The 25,720-nt window shown below is 43.1% G+C and overlaps 1 protein-coding gene across 1 annotated transcript in view; it reads left to right on the top strand.

Moving 5' to 3' along the window:
- ESYT3 (extended synaptotagmin 3) overlaps window positions 1-25,720 on the top strand; it is a 40,855-nt gene that overhangs the window by 12,459 nt on the left and 2,676 nt on the right. Inside the window, exons 5-20 of the mRNA XM_053404707.1 lie at window positions 5,710-5,776; window positions 5,867-5,956; window positions 8,114-8,169; window positions 8,836-8,956; window positions 9,630-9,791; window positions 10,616-10,698; window positions 11,944-11,992; window positions 12,806-12,895; window positions 13,314-13,376; window positions 16,017-16,085; window positions 17,110-17,175; window positions 19,049-19,135; window positions 20,290-20,439; window positions 22,611-23,095; window positions 24,277-24,375; window positions 24,918-25,049. Coding sequence (XP_053260682.1) covers window positions 5,710-5,776; window positions 5,867-5,956; window positions 8,114-8,169; window positions 8,836-8,956; window positions 9,630-9,791; window positions 10,616-10,698; window positions 11,944-11,992; window positions 12,806-12,895; window positions 13,314-13,376; window positions 16,017-16,085; window positions 17,110-17,175; window positions 19,049-19,135; window positions 20,290-20,439; window positions 22,611-23,095; window positions 24,277-24,375; window positions 24,918-25,049 — 1,869 coding nt within the window. The remainder of the gene's footprint in view (window positions 1-5,709; window positions 5,777-5,866; window positions 5,957-8,113; window positions 8,170-8,835; window positions 8,957-9,629; window positions 9,792-10,615; window positions 10,699-11,943; window positions 11,993-12,805; window positions 12,896-13,313; window positions 13,377-16,016; window positions 16,086-17,109; window positions 17,176-19,048; window positions 19,136-20,289; window positions 20,440-22,610; window positions 23,096-24,276; window positions 24,376-24,917; window positions 25,050-25,720) is intronic.

The raw sequence follows: 25,720 nt of genomic DNA, 5'->3' as shown, positions 1-25,720 counted from the left end.
GCAGCTGGAATTCTCTGTTTACACCTTTAATGTGACAAATGCTCCACAACTTTCAGCGAGTTTAAATGTGACCTGCAATAAAGCTAAGCAGGTTAAACATGGAGAAGAATTCCTTCCTATCAAAGTGTTGGTGGTTGGGAAGTTCTAGCTCTATGCTGAAGTCTTGTGAGGTTTGCTTTTCAATGTGAAATTGCTGTTTTGGGGGGAAGGAAAATAGTCAAGATTGAGGAGAAATGAGGACCTATCACATTTTGCCATGTTGTTCCCCACAACAGTTCTTTCTGCAACTTGCTGCTTTGGTGCCATTTTTTTTCTTCTATCTTTGAAAGGCTTCTTCGCTGCCTGATCTCAACCAATTAGGGAACACGTGATGAATATGGGAATTACACAGGACTCTGTAATCAGGTGTGGTTATGTGATGACATCACTTACAGCAAGCAGAGACTCCCATTGCCCTCACTCTCAATGAGGAAGGGAGAGAGGAACAGGATCCCTAGTTGTCCAGGTCAGCAGGGAAATGCACTGTGTCTTCTTGGTATGCTGCACTCGTGATTCCTTTCCCTGCTGTAGGGCAAGACATTTTTCCTCCCTGGCCTAGCTCTTATTTGTGCATAGCTGTACACAACCAGCTGCGGCAGAATGCGAACACATGCCCTGCCTCAGCTAGTCCATTCTGTGCAGCTGAGTTGGGGAGAGAGAGAGCTTTGGCATGGTGACTTGGGCAATGCATGCACCTCTTTCCACCCCCTTGCAGATAGTTTACACCTTTTGCAAAGGGGTTGGGAGATTTTTTTAAAACAAAAAAGAACATATGGGTTTTGCGGGTATGAGACAGCTCACAAAACATTGCTGTTTTGACTTAACCCTATTTCCAGATTTTATATTTATATTTATATTTTGTTAAATGTTGGCGTTACTGCAGTCTTGTCTATGTGGTTTAGAAATTCTTTAGATTAGCACAGGCAAGTCTGATTGTGTTGAATTGACAGTCATAAGAACATAAGATCTCTAGCCCTGCTGAATCAGGCCAAAGGCACATCTGATCCAGCATTATGTTCTCACGGTGGCCAAGCAGGTGCCCCAAAGGGGTACTTAAAGCTGACTTGGTTGATGCCCGTGACTGCTTTTTACTTAAGTGCATTGTTGCTGCACGTTACCGGTTGAATTCAACATTGATCAAAGCTGAGTAACATAATTGGCTGTACTTCGAGAGTTACACAAGACCGCATAATGGTGATTACATGACGACATAATTTATTTCTTGGCTCTTGTCTATTACTAATGTAATCTGATCATCGTGGCTCACAGACAACGGAAGAAACTGAAAAGCCAGTAACATGCAAGATATAATTGCCTGATTAGTGCAATCCGCTTTGGAGGATGTGAAACACTCAGATTGTGAGCATAAGTGCAGTCTGGGGGGCGGGGGAATAATAGTTGCAGCAATTAACACAAAAGTATATTTCGCACATGCCCCTTTGGCAAAACACGAGCATTTTGTAGGGAGGATGGGAATAGTGTAAGGAAATACTTGTCTTTCAGACTGCTTTGGGCTGGCCACACCCACTTGTCAGCAGTAGTAAATAGTGTGATGAGACATTGCTCCTCATCTGACCTCTGGCTGATCATGTCACTGCTGCTTCGTGTGTGATAGAGGAGTGAGATGGGGTGGAGGTTGCCACGGTTCAAATGGGTTGGCTCCATCTCACTGCCACCTCCAGCCTCCCAGTAAGCAGCAACAGTGCAACTGACCCAAGGTTAGGCACGGGATGGGTAAAGCCACAGTTGAACAATTGCAAGCATGAGACTGCACTCCTGATTTCTCCCTTTGCAGCCTTGGCTTATATCTGACATGCCATTCGGATTTGGTGCCCCACGGCTTTTGGGCTGGATAGGTGCCACTCGGAAGCTCCTGATCCCTGCCAAAAGCAGCACAACTTACATTTGGTGCCAAATTTATATGAACTGTGTGCCTGATTGGGCTGGGCAGACTCACCTGTTGCTCACCGCCGAGCAGTTGGGACCGTACATTTCTGAATGTTCCCTTTGCAGCCATGGTGGTCTTTGGCGCTGTTTACATTTGGCACCCAAGGCAAGCGCTGATGCTTTTGCTGGGATTGGCTCCACTCCATGGAGAAGTGGCTGCTACTAGATCTGGCCTCCTGTTTCTTCTCTGCTCCCCCCGCCCTGCCCACCTAAAGGCTTTGCTGCGCAATCTTCCCCCAAACAGTTGGGCACTAAGGTGCTTGTGAGAGTAGTTCACTTGGGCATCAAAGCAATGTTAAACGGATGAGTCACTTCAGATATGTTAACTGATAGACTACAATGCATGAGCAACCCATTTTGGATTTAATAGCACGTGTCTTGTGCTGTCACATAGGAAGTAGTTTGGAAAACGGGTATCCAATTAAATCTGTGAATCAGCATTGGCTCACTGTCATACCCCTGTGACAAGCAAGTTGTGCAAGTCTTTTCCTCCTCTGATCCTGTTGCATAGCTCTGTTTGGCCCAGCCTTTGCTGCTGCTGCTGCCTCCACTAAGGGATCTTCTTAGAATTGTAGAGTCTTCCGAAACCTGAGCCAGTCCGGGGGTCCGGCACACTTCTTCTGCGCGGCTCTGGTCTTCCCCCAGTGACCTCCGACTCAGCAGCACGTAAACACAGCGGAACAGAAGCAGGAACGTTCTGTGTGAGGGCAATAACTCAGGCTGGACGCAGCAGTCTCCTTATCTATGTTTTAAGTCTTTATTCCTTAGCAAAACACAACAGCTATAAATCCTGGCGACAAAGCGCACATCTTGCTCCTTTCGCATCGGAGCAAAAACACACACTGAGAGACGCAGTAAAACCCTCCCCTCAGTATTCTAAACCACGCCTCAAAATGTGAGACGTCACTCAGAACTTCTTAACCCTGTGAGTTCTGAGCCTCTCTCCACATAGAGTTGGAAGGGACTCCGAGGGATCATCTAGTCCAACTCCCTGCAATGCAGGAATGTACAGCTGTCCCATATGGGAATCGAACCTGCAACCATGGCATTATGAGCACCATGCTCTAAACAACTGAACTATCTGTTGTTCTAATGGAGTTCAAAAGGGCCCGATTTGTGAGGCAGGATGACCCAAAATATAATTGGCTTCCTCGAAAGTTGAACTGGAAATGGCACATCACAGCTTTAACACCAAGCTGTTAGCTGTTTAAAAGGGAATGGAAGTTTCCCTAAAGTATCAGGATAGATATGGATTGTGTCTAATCTCATGTAATGGAGCCAGAGTCAATGGTAATGTGTACACAGCCTAAATTTGCCTCTCTGTGGTTTTGGTAATAGAGCTTTGTATATATACATTCCTCCTGAATGTATTGTGTATACAATGTTTTTGTTTAAAAGGTCTAACATAAAACATCTCAAAGCACAAGGAAGCTAGTTTTTGGCTGATGGGTGGATTGGCTGTGCAAAGGTTCTCCCGCTGAATTTGTCAAATTGGGCAGGGTGTGTTGAGGGAAATGTAGCTCTTAGCCCTTGTTGGCTGTCGCAGCATCATGCTGCATGCTTGAGAAGGGCTCCATATTTGTGGGTGAGAGTTGCAGGAGCTGAATAAGCATGTTATCATCAAAGAACCAGTTTGGTATGGAGCAGGATGTGACATACATGCTGAAACCTTTGGAGAGATGCATAGGGATGCAGTTCACACAGGAATGTGCATGTTTAGATTAACACTCTGGAGATTCTGTGACATGTGAGTTTTGGCTAAACTGAGGTTTGCTTTGGTATGCCTTTCTGGCTGCTATAGGAGTCACTGGGTATTTAATGTGTGCTTTTTAATTCAGAAGGGACACATAAAATTACCTTTAGACGCCAATTGTGGCTGTGGAGCAAAGGCTGAAAATGTAGTAAATGCAGTAGTGTGATTTCAAGGCAAACTGAACATATTTATTGTGTCTTTTGTACTTCTGAGTTTAAACCCAGTTATACAGTCTGCATTCCAACTTGGGGCTTCACACATGACATTTTTTCCCTGCGCATACAAGAAAAAAAGAAACTTGTGTGTGAACACTCTGCAGATTTGTGTTTGTCTTTCATCTGATCTATGGAGGCCACAGCACCCCATGTGATGATACCCCAGTTAGATACTTTGTCTGGCAGCAAGGGACTTAATCCCACTTCTCAGTAGGCGCAGAACAGTTTTCTGAAATGGTTTCCTGAAGCTCTTTTAATCATGAGCAGATACGTTAAATGGTATTTTTGAATAAAGATCAAGTATTTTAGCCAGCTGGTGATCATCTTCAAAGCCTCCCAACGTTTCATGTGCAATGCCCCTACAAAAATTACAGATTTCTTAAAATAGTAGTTTTTTGCGCTCTTGTTTGCAGTAGCCTTCAGCTATGGTTCTCTGGAACCTGTGATTCTCCCAAATGTTGCATCCTCCAGTTCCCATCATCCCTGACTGTTGGCTATGCAGGCTGGAGCTAACAGAGTCCAAAAACATCTGGAAGGACAAAGGTTCCTCATCAGTTTCCTTTCCTAAACAGGTGTTTAATTCTAAACCTCCTTTCAGTGCTGAACATAAAATCCGAACAGTTCTGGTACCTCTCAGTTCTAGACTTGTATAGCTGCAAATAACTGGAAAATGAAAAGAATTTTTGCAGCCTGATTATTGTGTGTATGTCTTTGCAGATTCAAATCTCATCAAATTCAATTGGACTGAACTTGAGAGATCCCGAGTGTAGGATGGCTGCGTTTAGTCACTTGCTAACCTTATATGTTTCATACGTACTAACTGTTCATCTGATCTGAAGCTGTGAGACTAGTCTGGTGCAAATATGTGCTTTGGTCAGTCTCTCTCTAAAGATGAGAAAAAGAAGCATGCAACTAGCTTGTTGCCCCCTAACCAGTGGCATAAAGCTAATCTTGAGACCTATGTTTGTTTAGATGTGTTTTGCTTTCTTACAATCCAAACAAGGGGTGGGGGAAGCTATGGTTTCTAAGAAGCATAGTAAGAAGTAGTAGCAAAGATCTGAGAGATAAATTGACTTTTCTAAGCAGCTGCCAGCTGCCTATGACAAGTGAGCAAACTGTAAAACATATTTGTCTGGAAACCTTATAAAATGTACCGGTATTTGCCTGGGGCCATGGCTGGCCCAAGACATTTTGGCACTTGAGGTGGACCACAGTATTGTGTGTCCCCAGGCAAGAAGGACTGAGTGACGATCTACATTGGAACAAGGCAGGGATAAAGATCTACAGTGGGGACAAGGGTGGGAGGAAACCACCAGACCTCCTATTTGCCTAGATGCCACTCCAGTGCATGTCACAGGGCAGCAGCAGCAGCGGTAATAATAATATTTTATTTATACCCCGCCCATCTGGCTGCCCCAGCCACTCTGGGTGGCTTCCAACACATATAAAAATAATAATAAAACATCAAACATTAATAGTAGCAGTGGAAGGTGATGCATTCCTTGGAGTTTGGATCTGCTGCCCCTGCTGATCCAGCCGCCCAAAGCAGGTGGGCCAGCCCCGCTTGGAAAATCTGGTCCTTTGTCCCCTTGTTTACAGGGAGCTTGAAACTGGGTTTCCTTCTTGATTTTGTAATCTGCTGACTTGCAGCTAAGGAAAACCGCTTAGGACAATGAGAAGGGCATTTGGTATTCTGTATTTCAAGGGCTTTTTTCATTGCAGATCAGTGACATGCTAATTTGAACCCTTTCTCAGTTATATAGGTGACTGTGAAATTCACATGGAATTGTCCAAGTTCAAAGCAGGAATGAAAGGAATACAGGTATGTATAGTTGCACTTTACTTGCAGTTTACTAAATGGTGTGAGCGGCTGAATACATTACACTAAATGTGGTTTCCTTGCCTTTTGTAGTTGTATGGGACATTGCGAGTGATACTGGAGCCCCTGCTGACAGATCCACCTTTCATTGGTGCTGTAACCTTGTTTTTCATCCAGAAACCTGTAAGTTATGAATTCTAGTCTGGAATTTACTCCTGCTTTTAATTTACATATTGGTCAGCGTGTCACTTAAAGTAGGCACAAAGTAAAGGTAATCAGCAGACCTTTTCCAAATGCTTGTGAGCTTTTTGCTGCACTGTGGAAAAGGTGGCAATTAAAACAGAGGTGCAAGATAGGGAGGGGAGGGCAAAATGTACAACCTTAATCCCATACACATTCCTTAGAGACAAATGCTACTGTGTTGAAAGGGGCTTAGTACTAAGTGTGAATAGGGTGACAGCCTTTGATCTCCTTCTGCAGGGGTCATTAAATCATTGAGGCTTGTTCTCATTTTGCTTAGTCTCAGAAAGATCATTTCTGGCTCAGTACGTTTTGCTGCCTGAAATAAAGTTCAATAGTGCCCCTATCTCCAGAAAGAGGCACTCTCTCAGGGTGGTCACTTCCCCCTGCTGCATGCAGTGGCATAGCAGGGGTTACCAGTACCCGGGGCAAGGAAAGTATTGTGTCCCCTAAGACAAGTATTGCACCCCCTAACCAGCGCCTCCACTCAGTGCTGCTGCTGTCGTGGAGCACCTGCAGGACATGCATGCATACCTTCTTGGGCTGGGGCGTGCCTCTAAAAAATTTGCACCCGGGGCAATCGCCCCAGTAGCTCCCCCACTATATACATATGGCTGCATGGTAGGGCTGCTTCTAGGAAGAAAGCTTAAATTCTTCTCTTAGGGCTGTGGTGTTTTCTGTTAGGTAAGAAAAGCAAAATGCCTTATGGTGCATAGGTTTCAAATGATAATACCATTTCTAAAAAGTTCTGGAATTTGTTAATTACTTAGACCAGGGATGGAAAGCATCTGGAGGGACCACATCTGGTGAAAGCACAAGTCTGCACTTTTAAGCTCCACGTCTGAGTGCTTTTTAGAGGGGGGTGGGACTGCAGCTTTCCTCAGGAAATCCCGCTCTTTAACATGGACACAGAGCTTTATAGCATGGATCTGTGCCTAGAAAGACGGCACAAAAGGAAGTCTGGATGAGTCCTCAGTAAATAATAATAATAATAATAATAATAATAATAATAATAATAATAATAATAATAAAATTTATTTATAACCCGCCCTCCCCAGCCAGAGCCAGGCTCATGGCGGCTAACACCAATAAAATCACAGTAAAAACATAATAGGGGGGAAAGGGGGGGGGAAACCAATTTAAACCGATTTAAAATACAGGTTAACCAGTTCCAGAACTAATATTGCTGGCTTTGGAAACGGCAATGCGATTTATTGTGCTGCAAAATACCACCCTGACTTAGGCATGCCTAATTGAGTTGAGAAAGTTGACACACACTGAACAAATATATGGGAAGGATCCCGACAGTATGGCAAGCCTCAAGTTCGTCTCCTTCTCAAGCACATTGTTGCCCTGAGGCTTCCATGATGTGTGTGCTAATTCTTTGCTTGTGGAACTCATGGTAGCAGCCACAATTTCTTTATAATAGGCATGAGTTAGGGCTGCATGACCCTCTAAGCCTTCAGTGTTTGTGAGTAATCTGAACTCAGACGGAATTACCACACAGCGCAGCTCTCATACCAAACTGACATGCCCACACATTAGAGACAAATGGAATTAACTATTGTTATTGCTATTAATTACCAACCCTCCACCGGCAGATTTATGACGGGCATGTTTATTGGGAGATTTCAAGTGTTTGAGGGATCTATTGGCATTCGTTGTATTCTGTACAATATTTTTAGTGCACAAAGGTTTCCAAGCAAAAGTTCCAGGCTCAATCCTCGATGTCCCCACATAGGGCTAGAGAAGACCCCCTGCCTGAAACCCTGGAGAGAAAAGGCCAATCTCTGTAGAACATGGGTGGGGAACTTGTGGTCCTAGAGATGTTGGACTTCAGCTCCCATCAGCCTCAGCCAGCATGGCCAACGGTCAGGGGTGATGGGAACTATAGTGCAACAACATCTTGAGGACCACAACTGTAGAGAATATTCAGCTAAATAGGCCAAAAAACAGCTTTGCTCCTAATTTGGTCCCTACTGTTTGCCAGTTCTGTATTATACAGATTTGTTTGTTTATAAGCAAATACATACATGTTTGTTCCTGTGGCTAAACTCATGGTTTCTCCCTCTCCCCCCCCCTCTCTTTTAATTCCTATAGCATTTGGAAATCAGTTGGGCAGGACTGACGAACCTCTTAGATGCTCCAGGCATTAGGTAAATGTTCACTTGTTTCCATCATCCTAAAGAAAAGGCTTGTATCTGAAGGAAGGTGATGTGCCAGAGATGTCAGAGTCGTGTTGGGACCAATTCACACATTACAATCTCCAAAATGAAGGCCATTTCTAACCCCCCCTTCTGTATGGCAGCTGTTCCATACTAGTGGCTGTAGGTATGCAGAGTGTCTCTCTGCCCATCACATGGAATGCCTTTGTTACTTTTTGACATCCCAGAAAATATATGAACTCTTCTCAAATGGTGGGGAAGGATAAGAATATATTTTGCCACAGTTGCGCTTGTGGGATTTATTAGCTTGCTTTGTAACTTTTCTCAGATTTAATATTGTGGGCATTCAGATATTTGGCTTTGTAATGAGATTTTTTTAATGACAGTCCATGGCACTAGGTTGGCAAAGGCTACCCTAGAGTTCCTCCAGCATGAGCCAATGTGATTTTCCTTTTTCCTGCTGAAGCAAAAAAAAACAAAAAAAAAAACCAAGCATGTGAAATTTAACCAGGACACATACACCCATTCCTCTTCTGGGTTATTTGTGGCAAGACAATCAACTTTGTAGCTGTGGCTTTGAGCTTGATAGGTCTGCCTTAAGCACAGCTGCTGTACAAAGCATTTAAAAAATAAAATGTGTGGTTTTTCCTCTTTCAGTTCATTTTCAGATACCTTGATTCAAGATCTCATTGCTGCCCGGTTGGTGCTGCCAAACAGAATCACCATCCCACTGAAAAAGAACATTGACATTTCTCGCTTGAAGTTCCCTATTCCATACGTGAGTCGTGTCTGAGAATGGTGTTCTTTAAATCTTGGCTCAGGGAGTAAGAGCACTCTCTAAACAAGCATTGTCCTCTAGCTTCTTTGCCCAAGTCACCTTCAGGCAAGGGACAGTTTGTCCTGCTTTGTTTGCAAGGAGATGAGATGGTGTTGGCTATTTAATGAGCATTCGCTCCAATTTGTTTGAGGGGGGAGGGCTACACAATATTGCAGCAATTTCCATGGTATTTTCTCTTCCCTTGTAGCAAAAGTTGCAATTCTGGGAGCAAGTTGGGCATGTTTCATAAGAACCTCATATCGGCTTTAAATTGTGCAACCTGAATTTGCTGGTGTGTGCGATGGAATCCCTACCAAAAAAGTTGTACTATACCTCTGGTTTGCATTTGCTCTTACCCACCACTTGATTCTTTCCTTATGGGGAGGTACAAAGAGAGAACATGGCAGGCTGAGAATGAGTCTGCAGTAAATACTCTGGTGGATTATTTTAGTAAAAAGCTAACCCTCGTCAAATTTTATTAACCAGCTTCCGTAGTGATAGACAGCAGGCATGTTTCTTACTGCTGTGTTTATAGGATTTTCTTAATCGTAGCTTTTTACAATGTAGGCATCTAGCGAGGATTCTAAGTCTATATATTTTAATGTTTCTCTGTGTTTTTGTTTTGCTCTCCAAGGGAGTAATAAGAGTATACCTACAAGAAGCTGAAAATCTTGTCCAAATGGACAATTTCCTTGGGAAGTCGGACCCTTACGCTCTTCTGAGGGTTGGTCAGGTGCAATTCCGAAGCAAGACAGTGCACAGGAACCTGAACCCCATCTGGAATGAAATGTTTGAGGTGATGATTCTCCTTGAACTCTTACTAGCAATAAGCTGGAATGCAGTGCTCTCTCCTTGTTCAGAATTCTAGGCACAACCAAGTTAAGGTACTTAAATAAAATAAAAAAGCCTTACCTTTGGAAGAAGGCAGATCACTACTTATATGAGTAAGTAAAATTGAACTGGAGTAGATGGGGAAAGTTCCCTGTGAAATATTTCACTACTGGCTCCTTAACCAACATTTGTTTGCTTGAATGGTGTAGCAAGGCTTTAATGAGCAAGGCCCTCGTTAAGCTTCATCAGGGGTCTAGGCACCAGGTGTGGCCCTCCAAGTCTCTCTACCTGGCCCATGAGACTCTCCAAAGGCCCCAGCCCCTTAGCCCCCCATTGCATCCATCTTTGTGCTTGGCTGGAATGGGTGTGTGAACTCTGCTAATGTTTGCCAGAATTGAGACTATAAGGGTGGGTGGGTGAGTGAGTGGGTGCAGAAAGTTGCCTACCCTACAAAGATAATTTACACTCATTACTCTGCCCGTTTTTGCCTATGGCACATTGCCCTAAGAAGATTGTCCAAAAGAGAAGGCGACCGTCAAGCTAAAAATGGCTCCCCATTCCTGAGTTACAAGATGGGAAATCATGTACCTTTCTGATTTTAATTGAGCATCATGAAAGGGCACGCAGGCATTTCGGCATCTTCCCCACTTCTGCTGGATTGTGCTTGGTAAACAGGAAAGTTCACTTTCCGCAAGCTTCAGAATAATAGGAAGGCTTGCAACTGCATTTCGAGAAAAATAGCTGTACAATATTCTGTTACTTTAACACACACACTCTCTCCCCCTACAGTTTGTTGTTCATGAGATACCTGGTCAGGATCTAGAGGTAGACCTGTATGATGAAGATCCCGATAAAGATGACTTTCTGGGCAGGTGATGGATATAAATTTTCCTCTTTCATCTGTGCAACCTTCTGCTTTATCTCTTTCTGCTGCTCTTGCAGCAAAAGAGCCAGTGCGATTAGAATTAAAAGAAAAGTGCCCATGGTACAATCCTCCATGGGCTATACCATTTCTGAATTCAGGTGGGGAAACTGCAGATTGCAATACTTTCCTGCTTCAAAAGCATTCTGCCATCAACAGCTAGAGGGTAGAGAATAGTTAAATTCCTCCCCCTGACATGCTAGTTTGTTCTTTTTATATACATATATAAAAGTGCAAGGGAAAGCATTCTGACATACATTTGCTCTATCTGCATTCTGCAGTGGTATAGTCTCAGTACAGTTATACCTTTTCCTTTTTAAACACATTGGTAAGTTTAAAAGTAATATTTCATTCCTAGACAGGAGTAGCTTGGCAAACTACACTGAACAATTGCAAAGCCCTCTACATGGGGCTACCCTTGAGGTTTTTTCAGAAATTGCTGCTTGTGTAGAATGCTGCAGCCTGGCACCTGCAAAATACATACTTTTCAATGCCCAGTAAAAACCATAAAATATGTATATTTGTGTGTACTTTTTGGAGTACAGGCAAAACTACATTGCAAAATTCAGATAAGTGCATGATTTTGCCAGGTGTTGTGTTTGAATCCACAAGCAAGATCAGGACTGTCAAGATGCTTCATAAAGCAGTCCAAACAAATTCCTCCTCCATCCCTACCTGAGACAAGGAACTCTTCATTGTCTGAGCCAGTTTTAATTCTAATGGATTGAGGGGGATGAACCTATATATATATATATATATATATATATATATATATATATATATGGAGCAACTATCTCAGTTCTTGTTTGATTTAAGGAGCTCCCTCAAACCTTGCTGTTTCTGACTTCATTTTAAGGGATGCACAGCTTCCTGGTGAACAATAGATTATTAGAATCTGTAAGAGCCACTGGACACTTCTAAGGCAATGTAGCCACACAGCTGCAGATGGTGGGGAGGAGGCAAAATATTCCATGATACTAAAGGGATAGTTTTTCTGCACCTCTGTTCTGTGTGCGTCTGTATTACTTTAGAACAGAGGGTTCTGTTAATCAAAAAGCACAACCCATTCATAATTGATGCAGGTGAGGAGATGTGAACACCAGGAACATCAATACATGTTCTGTTTATAACTCATAGAAGCAAGGAAAGATACTACAGTCCCTAAACATCTTATTCTTGTTCTGTCTTTTTACAGCTTGCTTATAAACCTTGCAGATGTGATGAAAGACAGAGTTGTTGATGAGGTAAAATGTGTTCTCACATTAACTCTTCATTTTATAATGTTTTTTGAAAGCGTGCAGATTTTGCGATAGGCTTTGAAGTTTTACGAAATTTTAATGATCCATAGGGATGATTTAAATCACCTTGAGTTCTCACGACTATCCTCGAATATATTAACAGCTGATGGAAGATCACAAAAGCTACAAAGAGTAGATCAACAAATAGGGTCTGACAAAAACTTTCTTGGGCATAAGCCTATTTTATTAGATGCCTATAATTCTTTCTGTGTGTGTATGCACACACATATGCAAGTTGGGGGTGGGAACTGCTTTGAATACAACTTTAAACTGGGGTAAAAATACTGAAATCATAGCCCATATACTGCTAGCTGTAGGATGAACCATAAGTCATTTGAAGACTTATAATCTTGAGGCTCTTTTGACCCGAGAGCAATTTGCTGATGTGTAAAAGGCAGGCAAGGAACACACAGACAGAAATGTTGTTATACTGCAGTACCAAAGGACCATGACAGAAAAGTTTAAAGCTGCAGGTGCTTGTCAATTAATCGGGAGAATTAAGTACCCTATGTATTTTCAAGCTGGGTCTCTTTATTGGAGCAGAGTCTATTATGGACCTCACCATTCCAGCAATAAAAATGCAGTTTAAGCACATCAAGGTTTTAAAGTGTACCTCGGATAGACTCAGCCCCATAAAGCACTAAAGATAAATGGCTGGTTCTGCCACTTCAGTTCCCCCTGGTGCACAATTCATGACACACTTGCAGGTAGGTTAATGTGTATTTATGACACTGATGTGCTTTTTCTTTCTTTACGAAGTGGTTCCCCTTAAGCAAGATTGCAAGTGGACATGTGCATTTAAAGGTTGAGTGGTTTTCTCTGGTCACCAGTCAAGAGAAACTTTGCGAGGTGAGTGTTTCTGAGAGATCAGAGTTGGCTGAAGTGAGATACTTGCCGCAAGATGATTGAAAGGATCCAAGTTCCATTCTGTGCCTGTGTGTACTTTGCTAGCTACATAATTCAACCATTTCTTGTGGTGGCTGCATTTAAAGCCCTTCCTTAGCTAAGGGCTAAGGAAGCCCTGTGCATTGATTGGACAGTCAATCAATTGGCATGGAAATTTTAGAAGTGGCTCATTGTCTGTTTAGGGCAAGGCTGCAGCTTGTGGTCAACTGATGTTGGTATTTGCATTCTGATTGTTCCCCTGCCCAGCCACATGGCAGATGAATAGTAACAGTAACAGTAACTCTGTCCGCAAGACCAGGTTTGCATGTGAGGATATCAAAAAAGCTCTTGTCTTATTTTGGATTTCATTTCCCTCCCACAGGACAAGAATGGTTTTGCCACAGCAATTCTCATTGTGTATTTGGACAGGGCTTTCAATCTTCCTGTGAGTAAACTGATGGAACAACACTTTTAAACTGTCCAGCTGCACACAATCCAATTGTTAGTGTCTGCATGCTCATGATGCAGGGGCAGAGATGGAGGACCTATGGGCCTCTAGATGTGGTTGGGTACCAATTGTCATTTGGCCCAGGGATGGTTGGAGTTGCTGTTCAGCAACACCTGGGCAGCCACAGTTCCCCATTTCTGGTGTGCACCGAATGCTGCTGCTTTGGTGCCAAGCATCCCAGTTTGGCTGAGATAATAATTGTGTTATCTGGAAACTAGTATCCACAACTTTGCTAATGCCTTCCAAGTTCTGAAAACTTCTATTTCAGAAAGGAGGTGAATGACGAGTATACAAATCTGTGACTTCCAAAAGTGAACTGATGGGTTTTTAAAAATAAAAGTGGAAGTTGAGATTTCAAACAACAAAATGAATAAGACCAAGCATTCTGCGAAGGCTCCACGAGCGAGGGGTTCACCTGTTTAGGGGATGGAGTGAGGGAAGAAAAGTTCAGAATTTAGCTGGCTGAAAAGTCTTCCCTCCCTAGAATGGAACGATCTGTCAGCTTCAGTTCTTTCAGTTTCACCTTTTTACAGTCTTAAATTCAGTTCTCCACACTTCTGCAGATGTTTGTGATTAAAAAAAATAATCATGAAAATTCTTATGCAGATTGCCCCTAATAATATGCCTTATGCATTTTCACTAATACAGTGGTACCTCGCAAGACAAATGCCTCGGAAGACAAAAAACTTGCAAGACGAAAGAGTTTTTCGTTTTTTGAGTTGCTTCGCAAGACGAATTTCCCTATGGGCTTGCTTCGCAAGACGAAACTTCTTGCGAATTTGTTTCCTATTTCTTAAAACCGTTAATACTGTACCAAGTTTGAAGCGGGAACTGGGCTGGCAGGGAGCGAGCGAGGGAGCGACCTACCTTTTCCAGTTTCAGCCTTGGGGAAGGAGAGCATCTCGCTCCGCGAATGAACGCAAGGCAAGAAAAGAGCGGGAGCAAATCTCTTCCAAGCGCGATCGCGAGCACGACAATTAGTCCTGAGTAACCCGATACGAGAGAGAGAGAGACTCCTGAGACAGAGCGTGTGCGTAAAAGCGCACGAAAGAAAGACTGCAGAAGGAGCCAAAGAACAAATAACGGACTTGGGCGCAACAGAAGCGGGATCTAGCAGAACGACGCAGAGGGATCCTCTTCTGGAGAGGGCACAGAGGAGGCAGGTGGGCTGGGATCCAGCGGATCTGGCTGGGTCTCTGCGCCGCCTCTGCCTCTCTCTCTCCCCCTCCCCACGTGGCTGCTCCATTTTGCCCTAACTGCACGAAGGCAGGAGGAGGGGGACCAAGGAGGAGGAGGCGGAGGCATCCACTGCGCTTGGGCCGCCGCAAAGGCGCCTTTGCGGGGGTGGGAAGAAGCTGGGAGCAGCTGCCGAGACTGTGGGGAGCTCAGCGGCGTGGCACAAGGTAACAGGGAGCAAGGGAGAGTCTGCGCCGGGTGCTTTGTGCGTCCGCCCTCGGTTCCTGGGTTTGAACTTCCTTTGGCACCTCGTGGAGAGAGAGGGAGAGGAGCGGGCTGGGGCTTTGATGTGGGACACGGTTTGGAGGAGTGAAGACACGGCAAGGCTTGGCGACAGAGGAAGGGGGGCTGTTTTTGTGGGGAGGTGGGAGGGGGTGTCTTTGCCTCTTCCCGGCAACAGATCCTCCAGGCTGGGGAAACTCCTCCTGCTGGGGAGCGACCCGCTTTGTGCTTTGCCCGCTATCCCATTATAAAAGGAGTACTGTAATAATGTTCATAATACAGTACCAGGGTGCATCCGTGCTTCACAAGACGAAAAATCCACAAGACGAAGAAACTCACAGAACGAATTAATTTCGTCTTGCGAGGTACCACTGTATATTCATTTTATGGACCTCTTTACCCGATGTGTTATGTTGGCAAACATCGTTTGGTAGGAAAACTACACCTCAAGGAGTGCAACTTTCGAAGGCTAGCTGCATTTCAGTTCTCACGTTTCAGAAAATGCAAATTTGAAAGTTTCACCTTTAAATGCAAACTGAATTGAATTCCTTGTCTGTTGCTAGATTTGAGATTAAGCCCTTGTTCACAATTATGTATACTGCTAATCTACTTTCAGTAAAATTAGCTTCTGACCCATGTTAGCCTTAGAACTGAAAACAAAGCGAAAACAGCCTTTGTTTTTGAGAAGGACGCAAGGACTTCTTTTCCTGCTAGGTGATTTGCTATTTTCTGGGATTCCCTTTGCTGGCAGCAATATCCTGTTCTTTTCTTCTTATGTGTCCATAGCCTAATCCTACACTACTTCTGTTTGTTACAGGGATCTATATCCTGCCTGTCAATCAGATTTCAAAGGTGTCTTCCAAAATCAGAAAACGTAATAAAAACAAGCATGTATATTCTTTAAAACACAGTAGAATAATAAGAGCAGCATAAAACCTAACAGCCAGGATAAAAACAGACCAACTTTGATGGAAGGCTTTAGAAGGAAAATATCCTTGGTGCTGATATGACTTCAAGGTTGACCCTTGGTGAGCCTACCTGGGGCAAGCGATCAACTGCTGCTGTACAACACCTAACTGTTGTTTGTGTATTCCTTCCTAAATATCTTCCCTAATACAGAAAAATCAGTTTGAATATTACAATGGTGACTGCGGAGCAAAGAAATATAGAAAAGACAGATACATCAAGGTAAGTGCTTCAGAGTCCCCTGTGTCTCAAAAGGGGCACACGCGCTGAACCAGCCTGCTGAATGGATGCCATGGCTAAAACCCTAAAATATGTTGCATCTACAGGGTTAATGTTTGCTTCTCAATGGTATGTCAGTGTCCCATACCACAAGGAAGAACAGAGACACTGTAGTTGATGGTGCAGGTGAGGCTAAACTGGTGAGCAGCATGTAGGAGGAATGTTTAAGTCAAGATTACGCAAGGCACAAAACATTCATAGCACTTACCTATGATCAATGGAGCCCAGTAAAAAACATGGGTGGTCTCTGCTTCCATGCATTCAAAAGCATGTTTCTAGCCCTTGTGGTGCTACAAAAGCAAGTTTATATTTCAAAAAGCTAGCCATTATTATTTTTGGACCAGCCCTGATCCAATAGTTATTGGTTATTCCTATTATTAGTTTTCCCAGCTACTGGACCACCTCTAGCAAGACCATAATTGTCTAGTCATAAATGGTGCTGCATCTGTCACTGTAATGCAAACTTGAATTGTGTTTGACATATTTGGCAGCTTGGTTGTAGCCTTCTGATTTATACTTGCCGTGTGGCTGTCTTGTGCTTCAGTTATAATGGATGAACTCAACAGTCTTGCATTGCAAGAGCAGCAGCAGCAATTGCTGCTGACCCCTGTGAGGTTATCTTTACCATATAATGCCCAAATTCTAGCTCCAAACATGTATGGCTTAACTCCACTCAGTGAAATAAATGCAGGGTGTAACACTGTATTGCATTGCATTTTGTGGAGAATGTACTGGGGAAACCCAGCCAGATGGGCGGGGTATAAATAATAAATTATTAATAATAATAATTACTGTTTTAATTATTAAAGTTCTGCTCAGAACAGGCTTCCTGTCCCATCCCAGATCTTGCAGAACTCCCAATGTTTAATAGCTAACATCAGCCTCCCTGTTCAATACACCTCCTTGTCTTTTGGAATTCATGATGCTATTGACACTGTCTTTTCTTTCAAAAATTTAATTAATAAAGAAGATGGAACGCGAACCTTCTTCCTTTGTCCTACTCACAGTGGGCAACAAAACTCATAGAAGCAAGGTAAGGGGGTGTCAGAATTACTGTTTTTTGTTTTTAAAAACTTGAATGGACAGTTGTCTTCATGGGGCAATATGTGGTTTTCCAGTAGCAATGTCACATCTTGGATACGTGTGTACCTTCTCGGATAATTAAAAAGCAACACTTTGGTGTTTTGTAGGTGCTGCCCCAATGAAATATCTGTGGTGTGATGTCCTGTCCCCACTTACTGGGTGGAAGTGACTGCATTGCTTGGGCTGGTGGGAATAGTTACGCAGCTGTGTTGTAAATATTTCTTTTGTATGTGGTTGGATGGGCCCTCCTTTAAGAACATACAGCCAACATGGAGGTTGTTGTGTTTTTTTTAACAAAGAGACATTCTGACTAAAAAATAAATAAATAGCTAAGATTCTTGAAATGACAAGAGTCATATTTTGGAACTAAAATTAGCACACTGGGCTACTTTTGCATCCACCAGTAACTTTTTACAGGAATCTTTTTAGATGAAACTTCTCAGTCGGACTAAAAGGCCAACCAGGTGGCTCTGAGAATCCCATAGCAGAGTTTAAACAATAACAATGTTGGTCAAAATAGCCAAACCTGTGGTGTTTGTGCTGTTATAGTCTATAACTGTGGCCATTGAGTTGCTACCTTTGGGAAGGATTTTGCTTTCTCAGGAACAAAATAGAGCACACAGAGTCTGGGGAAGGTTTGAGATCCCCTTGAGTAGGGTGAAGGCAACTGGAATGTAATAAATGAGGGGCAATTTGTCTGTTTTTATTGCATTAAAAACTGATAGTATGGAAAAGTCTTTAACATAATGCATTGTGTCGTATTAATATAGTTGGGCACTCTGATTACAAAATGGATGCTACACCCCTTCCAAAAATTCATTTCTTAAGTGTACATCTGCTCCAGCTGTTTTTCTTGGGCTATGTCCTGAAAGCCAGTGATGCAATCGAGTGCAAATGAATACATCCATAGCGAGGCACTTGGTTTTCCCACAGTGTTCCTGCTATGTCAGCGCAGGCATTGCATTAAGAATAATTGCCTGCAGTAAGCCTGCAGCTTGACATGACCACAGCAATCTTCCTCTTTACTCATGAGGAAGCCTGCTAGCACACAGGTACTTTGGCTTGCCACTTCAACTAGCTAACTGAAGCCACCGGCAATGAATCTGTTGGAGAGGGACGAGTCTGGGCTGTTCTTTCAAGCCTTGAGCTCTTCTTCGTAGCTGCTTCTACTGTGGCCAGTTATTGCGCCCTAAGCAGGGGGTGGAGGGGAATACTTTCTCTTGTTCCACGTTGAGCTCCAGCTTTAATTGATCTAGGCCGACTGGATCGGCTGCTAGCCTATTTATGGTGTGGTTTTCAAAACCTGCTGCAACAAGCAGCAGAGAACTCCCTTTCCATACAGGTGCAAACTGTGGCTACTTCTATAGAGTTTCGGTTACAATCAATTATAACTCATCTGGCGTATTTCAGCATTAACATTCATCAGATCATGTGGGGAGTCGCGGTGGGGTGGGGGGAGTCTACAGGGCACCTAACTGGTTCTGTGTGTTTATTTGTCTGACTTAAAGAAAGTGAACTGGGTAAGAGGCTTTTTAAGGGTTAGGTTTTGTCCCTTTTGGGTAAGGAGGTAGTGCTTAAGACAGGGAAAACCTATACATCCCTGAAAACATGTTCGGTTGAAGTCAGTGGAACTGTCTTCTGAATTGGTATACTGTCCTGTAAAACCTCCTGCTCTTCAGTTTCTAGCAGAGTAAAACTATGCGCGGCTACTTGGGAGTATGTCCCATTGAATGGGGCCTTCTCTCAGCTAGGTTGGGAATAATTGTTGGTCAAGTGTTCTGTAGCTAATGTGTGGATGTCATTCCTTCTCTCTTACCCTTCAGACCTGTAATTTCACTAAGGATCCTGCATGGGGCCAGGCCTTCACATTCTTCGTCCACAGTGCTCCATCGCAGTCTCTTCATCTGGAGGTCAGTTGGCCTTCTCTTGCTTTATGAGCATGTGGCACAACATGAGCTCATGCTTAATGGGTCTTTGACCGAATAATAATAATTGGCACGGGTTTCTGCTCTGTATACACGTTCTCTTGTGTATATAAGCTCCTGTTGCTGCTTTGCAAAGGGACTTCAAAGAAGTGGGTCATTATTTTTACTGAGAAAGGGACTACTGGGCTTTGTGGGAAGGAGGGACCATATTTATGTTTTTTGTAGATGCAGTAAAGATATTATTCAGCCTTCCTTTGGGGACTTCAGATTCAATGATATGATGCTCGTGTATTATTATTATGACTTGTTGCTTGTTACCTAAATACATTATACCTAAATACATTCTACAATTAAAGACCATGTAAAAACATTAATATCTCATGCAAACACCTACAGTTCATACATGTAACAAACACACACAACCCTCACCCACTAAACAGCCACAGGAGGCTTCAAGTGGCCCTTTGGGGTAAATTTTGACTCTTCAGCTGCCTCGATATCAGCACATTTCTCCCTTCCCCCAATATAGCCTATTCTTTGGTATCAGATGCTGCCCTCCCTCATCCAATAAACTTCTGGCGGGGAATGGAGGAGAGGAGTAAAATGTGAACATTTCCTACAAAGACCCTAAACATCCCAGTTAATGGGGGGGAGAGAGTTTAGTAAAAAGTTTATGATGAGTCTAGATCAGCGTTTCCCACACCTTGGGTCCCCAGCTACTACAACTCCCACCATCCTCGACCACTGGTCCTGCTAGCTAGCGATAGTGGGAGTTCTCGTCCAGAAACAGCTGGAGACTAAGTTTGGGAAACGCTGATCTAGTGATTTTTTTTTTAAAAAAATGCCTTCTTGTTCAATGGTTAATCACTGCTGAGCCACAGCAATGGTGCTACAAATGTTTTAACAACGTAAGAAGAATGCTGCTGAATCGGGTCAGTGGCCCACCTAGTCCAGGTTCCTCTTCTCTCAGACCAATCAGATGCTTGTGGGAAACCGGCAAGCAGGACTCAAGCAGAAGAGCACCCTCTCCCTTCCTGCAGTTTTCAACAACTGGTAAAAGGATTAAAACATTGTTGGAACTAACTCATCATACCAATCATAACTCACCATACTGTCTTGTTTGCTTCCGCCCCCTCTAGATAAAAGATAAGGACCGGGAGAATGCCCTGGGGACCTTTGTGTTATCTCTTGGCAACTTACTAAAAAATCCTGATATGACACTTGAACAGAACTTTCAACTGGATCACTCTGGTGTGGACAGCTCTATTAAGCTGAAAGTTGTGTTGAGGGTAAGTTTAAGGTTCTGCATCTATCTTCCCCCTCCTCGCTTCTCTGTTGTATCTCTTCCTGTAGGAACTTGTTGTGCTTTCCTGAAACTAATTAATTTTCTGCAGTGGCTGTCAGGAATCTCTCTGTTTACATCCTAAGATACATTGCTTCAGACTTCATAAACGGGTGATTAATTGACATGGGGTACGATGAGTTCTGTCTTGTAGAACTATACTGAAACCAAACTTACTTCATGTATTGATTTGTGCTCTGTGCCAAGTTGATATGAATTCAAATCCATCAGAAGCGTGTACAACAAGCTCTTGATCTCTACACCAGATGAATCTATTAAATTATGTGGGTGGAATGTTTGGAAGGTATACCTAGAAGGGGGCATGTTAGAAGCCCCTTCATGGGTCCTGTGGGAAACTTCCTTCTTGAAACCCCACTTCCCCCCAAAGAGGTAATTGGGTAGGTCTTGGGTGTCCATATTTATATGCAAGCAATAGTCCTGGATAAGCAGGCTGGTTTTCAATTCTTGTTTTTATCTTTAAACCACCTTGAGTTCTGCTGCAGGAAAAGGTGGGGTATAAATAAATAAATATATAATAATACTGCTACATTTGAAAACCAGTTAAAACAAGTAACTTGATTAAAATGCTGAATATTTATCAGATTGTGGGATTATGGGTTACCCATCACAGAGTTACAGTTCCCAGTCACCCTTAACAAACTACAGTGCCCAGAATTCTTTGAGGGGGAAAATGTTCTTTAAAGGTATAGTGTGTATGCAGCCTCAGACCAGTCTTCACTAGTCTCTGTGCTGCCCTTGTAGAATTCAGCAAAGAAGATAGGGGCAAAGCTAGAATTAGTTGTCTCTGCTTGTCACTGGCTCTGGCTACTATTCGGCTTCCTGCCCTGTCAGTCCCAAAGGACACTAGCCACCACTGCCAAGGTCAAGCGTATCATGGGTACCACTTGCCTGGCTTAAATTTATCATTTCCAAAGGCCAAATAATAATAGGAGGTGGGGATTAATATTGTGGCCAATGCAAAATAAAAGCCTAAAAAGCTGCTTGGTTAGGAGTGGCTGGAGCATTTCAGTAAAAAGCATGATAATGTCTTACCTTGAATTCAACCACAGTTAGTACTTACCTACCTTGTTTTCCATGTTCTACAAATGGGATACGAGGATTTCCAAAAGCACCCAGGTGGTTTAGAACAGAGTTCCCATCAATTTTCAAAATAATGACCTCAAGCACATGCCGTGCTGTGATGCAGATGGATGCTTTGTATTCTTCCCCAAGACAGATCAGCAACTGGGGAATTGACTTGAAAGCCAACAGCACTTAAACACCTGCGGTCCAATTGTGTATCTGTTTTAACTGCACACACTCAGTGGCATTAAGGAAATGTTTAAAATGTTCTCTCCTTCGTACCTAACAAGAGAATATTTACTGTTCCTATGTATTTTACGGTTAGGGTCATGCCCCTAGTTTTCCTGATTTCTAGGCTCATTCCAGAGGGCAAGCTCCTCCTCCTTGTCTCATTCAACTAATAGCGAGAGAAAAATGCATATATGTGCAAGAGAGAGAGAGAGAGAGAGAGAGAGAGAGAGAGAGAGAGAGAGAGAGAACTTTTCCCACTGTGAATTTGGAGCACTTTAGAAGTATCCTTTGTTACTGGAAGACAAAACTACTTCCTTTTTTAATTTTTATTTGCTTTTTCAGATTAAAAATTTACAGTCACATATCCAACAAACAACACAAAAACAAGATTCCAAGGAATCTCTTGGACTTCCCTCCTTCCCTTTGTGGGTCTATTCTTAATCATTTCCTCCTGCATCTTTTATGATAATCCAAATCTTTTACCTCTCCATTGTGTCCAAAATTCACCATTAAACTACAAGTGATATTCCAATCCTACTAACAATTTTAACCGTTTACAATAGTTTTTAAGATAAGTTGTAAATTTTCCCCATTCATTATTAAAGTTTTGGTCTTCCTGATTCCTGATTCTTCTGGTCATTTTAGCCATTTGGGCATAATCCATCAACTTGATCTGAAGATAAAGTCCCTACCAGAGAAGAATGGCAGATCAAGTTGACAAAACTCTACTTCCTTGTTCAGTGCCTCTTAATGTTGGGTATGACCATGTTGTTTACTCTTTCTTTCCCCCCATTTTCTTTTCAGGCTTTGGACATACAGCAGCATGATCCAGAAAGTACCTATACTGGGGTTAATGCCTCAAAGCAAGTTCCCATCCCTGCCACTGAGCAGGATGAACCCAAAGGCAAGACACATTTGCCACCTTCTCCACCTCCGCCTCCTCCTCCTCCTCCACCACCACCAAAAGTAGAAGTGCCCAAAGCACCTCAGGAGAGGAGCAGCGACTTAGGCCTGCCTGACCCCCAAGGTGACCGACGCGAGAGCAATGCTAACCTTAATGTAAATGAGAAATTGGCAGGGCCTATTGTGATAGAGGCAGTGGCTGGAATTAATGAACAAGCCGGCACAGGCGGCCTGCGCCCCAAATCCTTGACACCTGCGCAGACCATCCCATCACGCCGTATGCTGCCAGCCCTGCAGAGACTCCAGGTTGCCCCCAGCATTGCATCTCTGGGCTCAATATCCGCTTCAAACTTTGATGTAACTTGCAGCAATCTGGATCTCAATAAGTAAGTCTGCCTTGGTGTGAATTTTTGCCTAAACTGAGCATGAGCTGTACACTTGTTTCTGCACACATTTGGAAAATAAAAGACATGCTTGCAGATGCTAATCTTCTAAGCTAGCATTACTGTGGCTATTTCCTGTTGTTCATGGTGTTGAGAAAGGGGTAAGAGGAACTCCTTAAGGCAGGTTAGTTTATTTTTAGAGGGTGGTGTTTCTTTGTTTTGAGACTTGCATTGCCTTCAAGGTACATAAGTGTTCCTGTGTAGGATTCTCTAAGCATGTTCCAAGATAAAGATGTGTTTGTGACACCGGGGTGCCTCATGCAAAACTTTTGCAGCACCCACACAACATTGTCAGAATGCCAGCCCATTCCCGGGAAAATTCAGGAAGTTAAAGAAATAACAAAAACAAAAACTTGTCTCCAATGACCTATCTTCAATACTTCAGTGACCTAATTAGAATTTCCTCTGGAATCACCCAAATCTGTGGGAGGCTTTTATTTCTCAAGATGCATTTAGATCAGAGCAATACAACATGTGTTATAAGTTCAGGGAAGTTTAAGTGCAGTAGGAAAGGAAGGGATGCACTTCCACTTGTCTCGCCACTTTCCCTGGGAGAAACCAACTCTTTCCTGCAGAATTGGATTAAACATCAGTTGGGTTTTTCGCAAATCGACATTTGCTCCAATTCCACAGTAAAGAGCGGGTTTTCCTGGGGAAAGTGGCAAGCAAAAGTGTGGGCAAGCCCTAAAGGGCTTGGAAAGGCCAGCAGTCGGCACACAGACCCCATAGAAATAAAGTAATAGCCCTCAGGTTAGATGCCTGTAGCTGCTCCTGGGCAGCTGACCTACCTTCTACTTTCTGCTGGGATTCCAGGTCTCTTTGATGGAAGGCTCTTTGTGCTTCATGTTTAGCATCTATACTGCTGTGACAAGAGTTTTTTCTGATTTGAATAGTTTTCAGAACATACCTCAAGGTGAAATGGACCCCAAGAGATGCTGGAATCAAATACATCTTCCTTAGCACAGAGAATTCCTTCTCTTGGGAATGGCTTATAGTTGGTTTAGCTTATGGGGATGAGATATACTAGTGTAAGTTAGTAGGGATCTTAGTTGTGCAGCATGTGTTCAGCTTCTGGAGGAGGTTTTGTTTGGTTGGTTTTTTAAATGTAATTCATTATCTTGCAGTGGGACACTTTATGATGGAATGCCCCTGGGAGAGATTCACCTCACTGTGCGCTATGCATCCCTACGGCAGTCTCTTATCGTGCTGGTCAATGCATGCAGGTAACACCTGAGAGAGCCGTTTCTCTTTGTCTTCTGTGATTGATATTGTTTAGGGCTTGAATTTTGGTATGCACAATTTTCTGCTGTAGACACAACCAGGATGTGCTACATAGGTGTGCTCACATTTTCAAACATCCTGTTACATCCTTCTAATACGGAGTGGATCACATGCAGCTACAAACATTGTCTTGCTGGCTGTCTTACCAGTCTGCCACCCATTGACCCCGCCCCGCCCGCCCAGGTCCAGCCACTTCATTTGGTAATGGGTCTTTATTGTAGACCGCATGCTTTGTACTGAAGTGACAAGCCTGGCTGTGCCCAATAACTGCCTGGCTTCAAGCACTGTATTAGCAGCAGCCCTATCTACAGAAAAGCTTGGGAGGCACAAAGAATCCTCTTACTTCTTAATCTGCTTTTCTCACAACTTCTTCAGATGCAGGAAAAACAAGTGTGGGCACACCCATACACACAATCCTAACACACTATAGATAAACCATTTTTCCACCTGTTAATCCTAAGGATGGTATCTCATTTCCCAAAAGGAATTTAACGCCCTGCTCTCAGCAAGGAGCACATCCCTATGTCCGCATCTACTTGCTCCCAGACAAAAGATGGGTAACGCGAAGAAGAACTACCGTCAAGAAAAGAACTCTGAATCCTCACTACGATGAAAAGTAAGTAAAACCTGGAAGGAATTTTCTTGTCAAGACCCTGTGTGTTTTACCTGCTATTTATTTGCCAGAAATGTGCAGTTGCACCCAAGCCTTTAAATATGTCATTGGCTAAAGTAATGCCTTTACTGGGAGAACTGGATGTGGCAGTCTGTCATCGTTTGGGTGAAAATGTTGTAAGTGAAGAGCAGTTTCTTATATCTTGTTTCCCTGTTTGGTTTTGCTCACTTTTTCGAAGCTTTTGTTACATCTGTTATAGGAAGATGCTTTAAAAATTTTGTAGATCTTCTGATGTGGTATATAGAACCTGTGTATACAGTATCTGAAATAACCAGAATTTTGTTATTTTGTTTCTTTACGTGCAAAGAGGAGTAGCACGCCTCCAAAATCCTACACATCACAATTTTTAAGTGAACATTAATCTGACCCTGGCTTGGATCCCAGCTAGCCATCTGTGAACAGAAGGGCTACTTTCATTCATGGGCAGGACTGGGATTCAGCAGAGGATTATTTCAGGAATAAGGCAAATTTTATTTCTCCCAGCTCCCTCTCCTGCTGCTCTAGAGGGATCCGCTTTAACCCTCCAGAGCAGATCTGCGAGGGAGCACAAAGAATCTGAAAAATGTATTTCTATCCTGCACACAATTAAAAGTGCATCATTTAAAAACATTCCT

This window comes from Podarcis raffonei, chromosome 1 (genome assembly GCF_027172205.1).
Source record: "Podarcis raffonei isolate rPodRaf1 chromosome 1, rPodRaf1.pri, whole genome shotgun sequence".
Lineage (NCBI taxonomy): Eukaryota > Metazoa > Chordata > Lepidosauria > Squamata > Lacertidae > Podarcis > Podarcis raffonei.
Note: the sequence above shows the minus strand (reverse complement) of the source record. Positions and strands in the feature narration are given on the sequence as shown.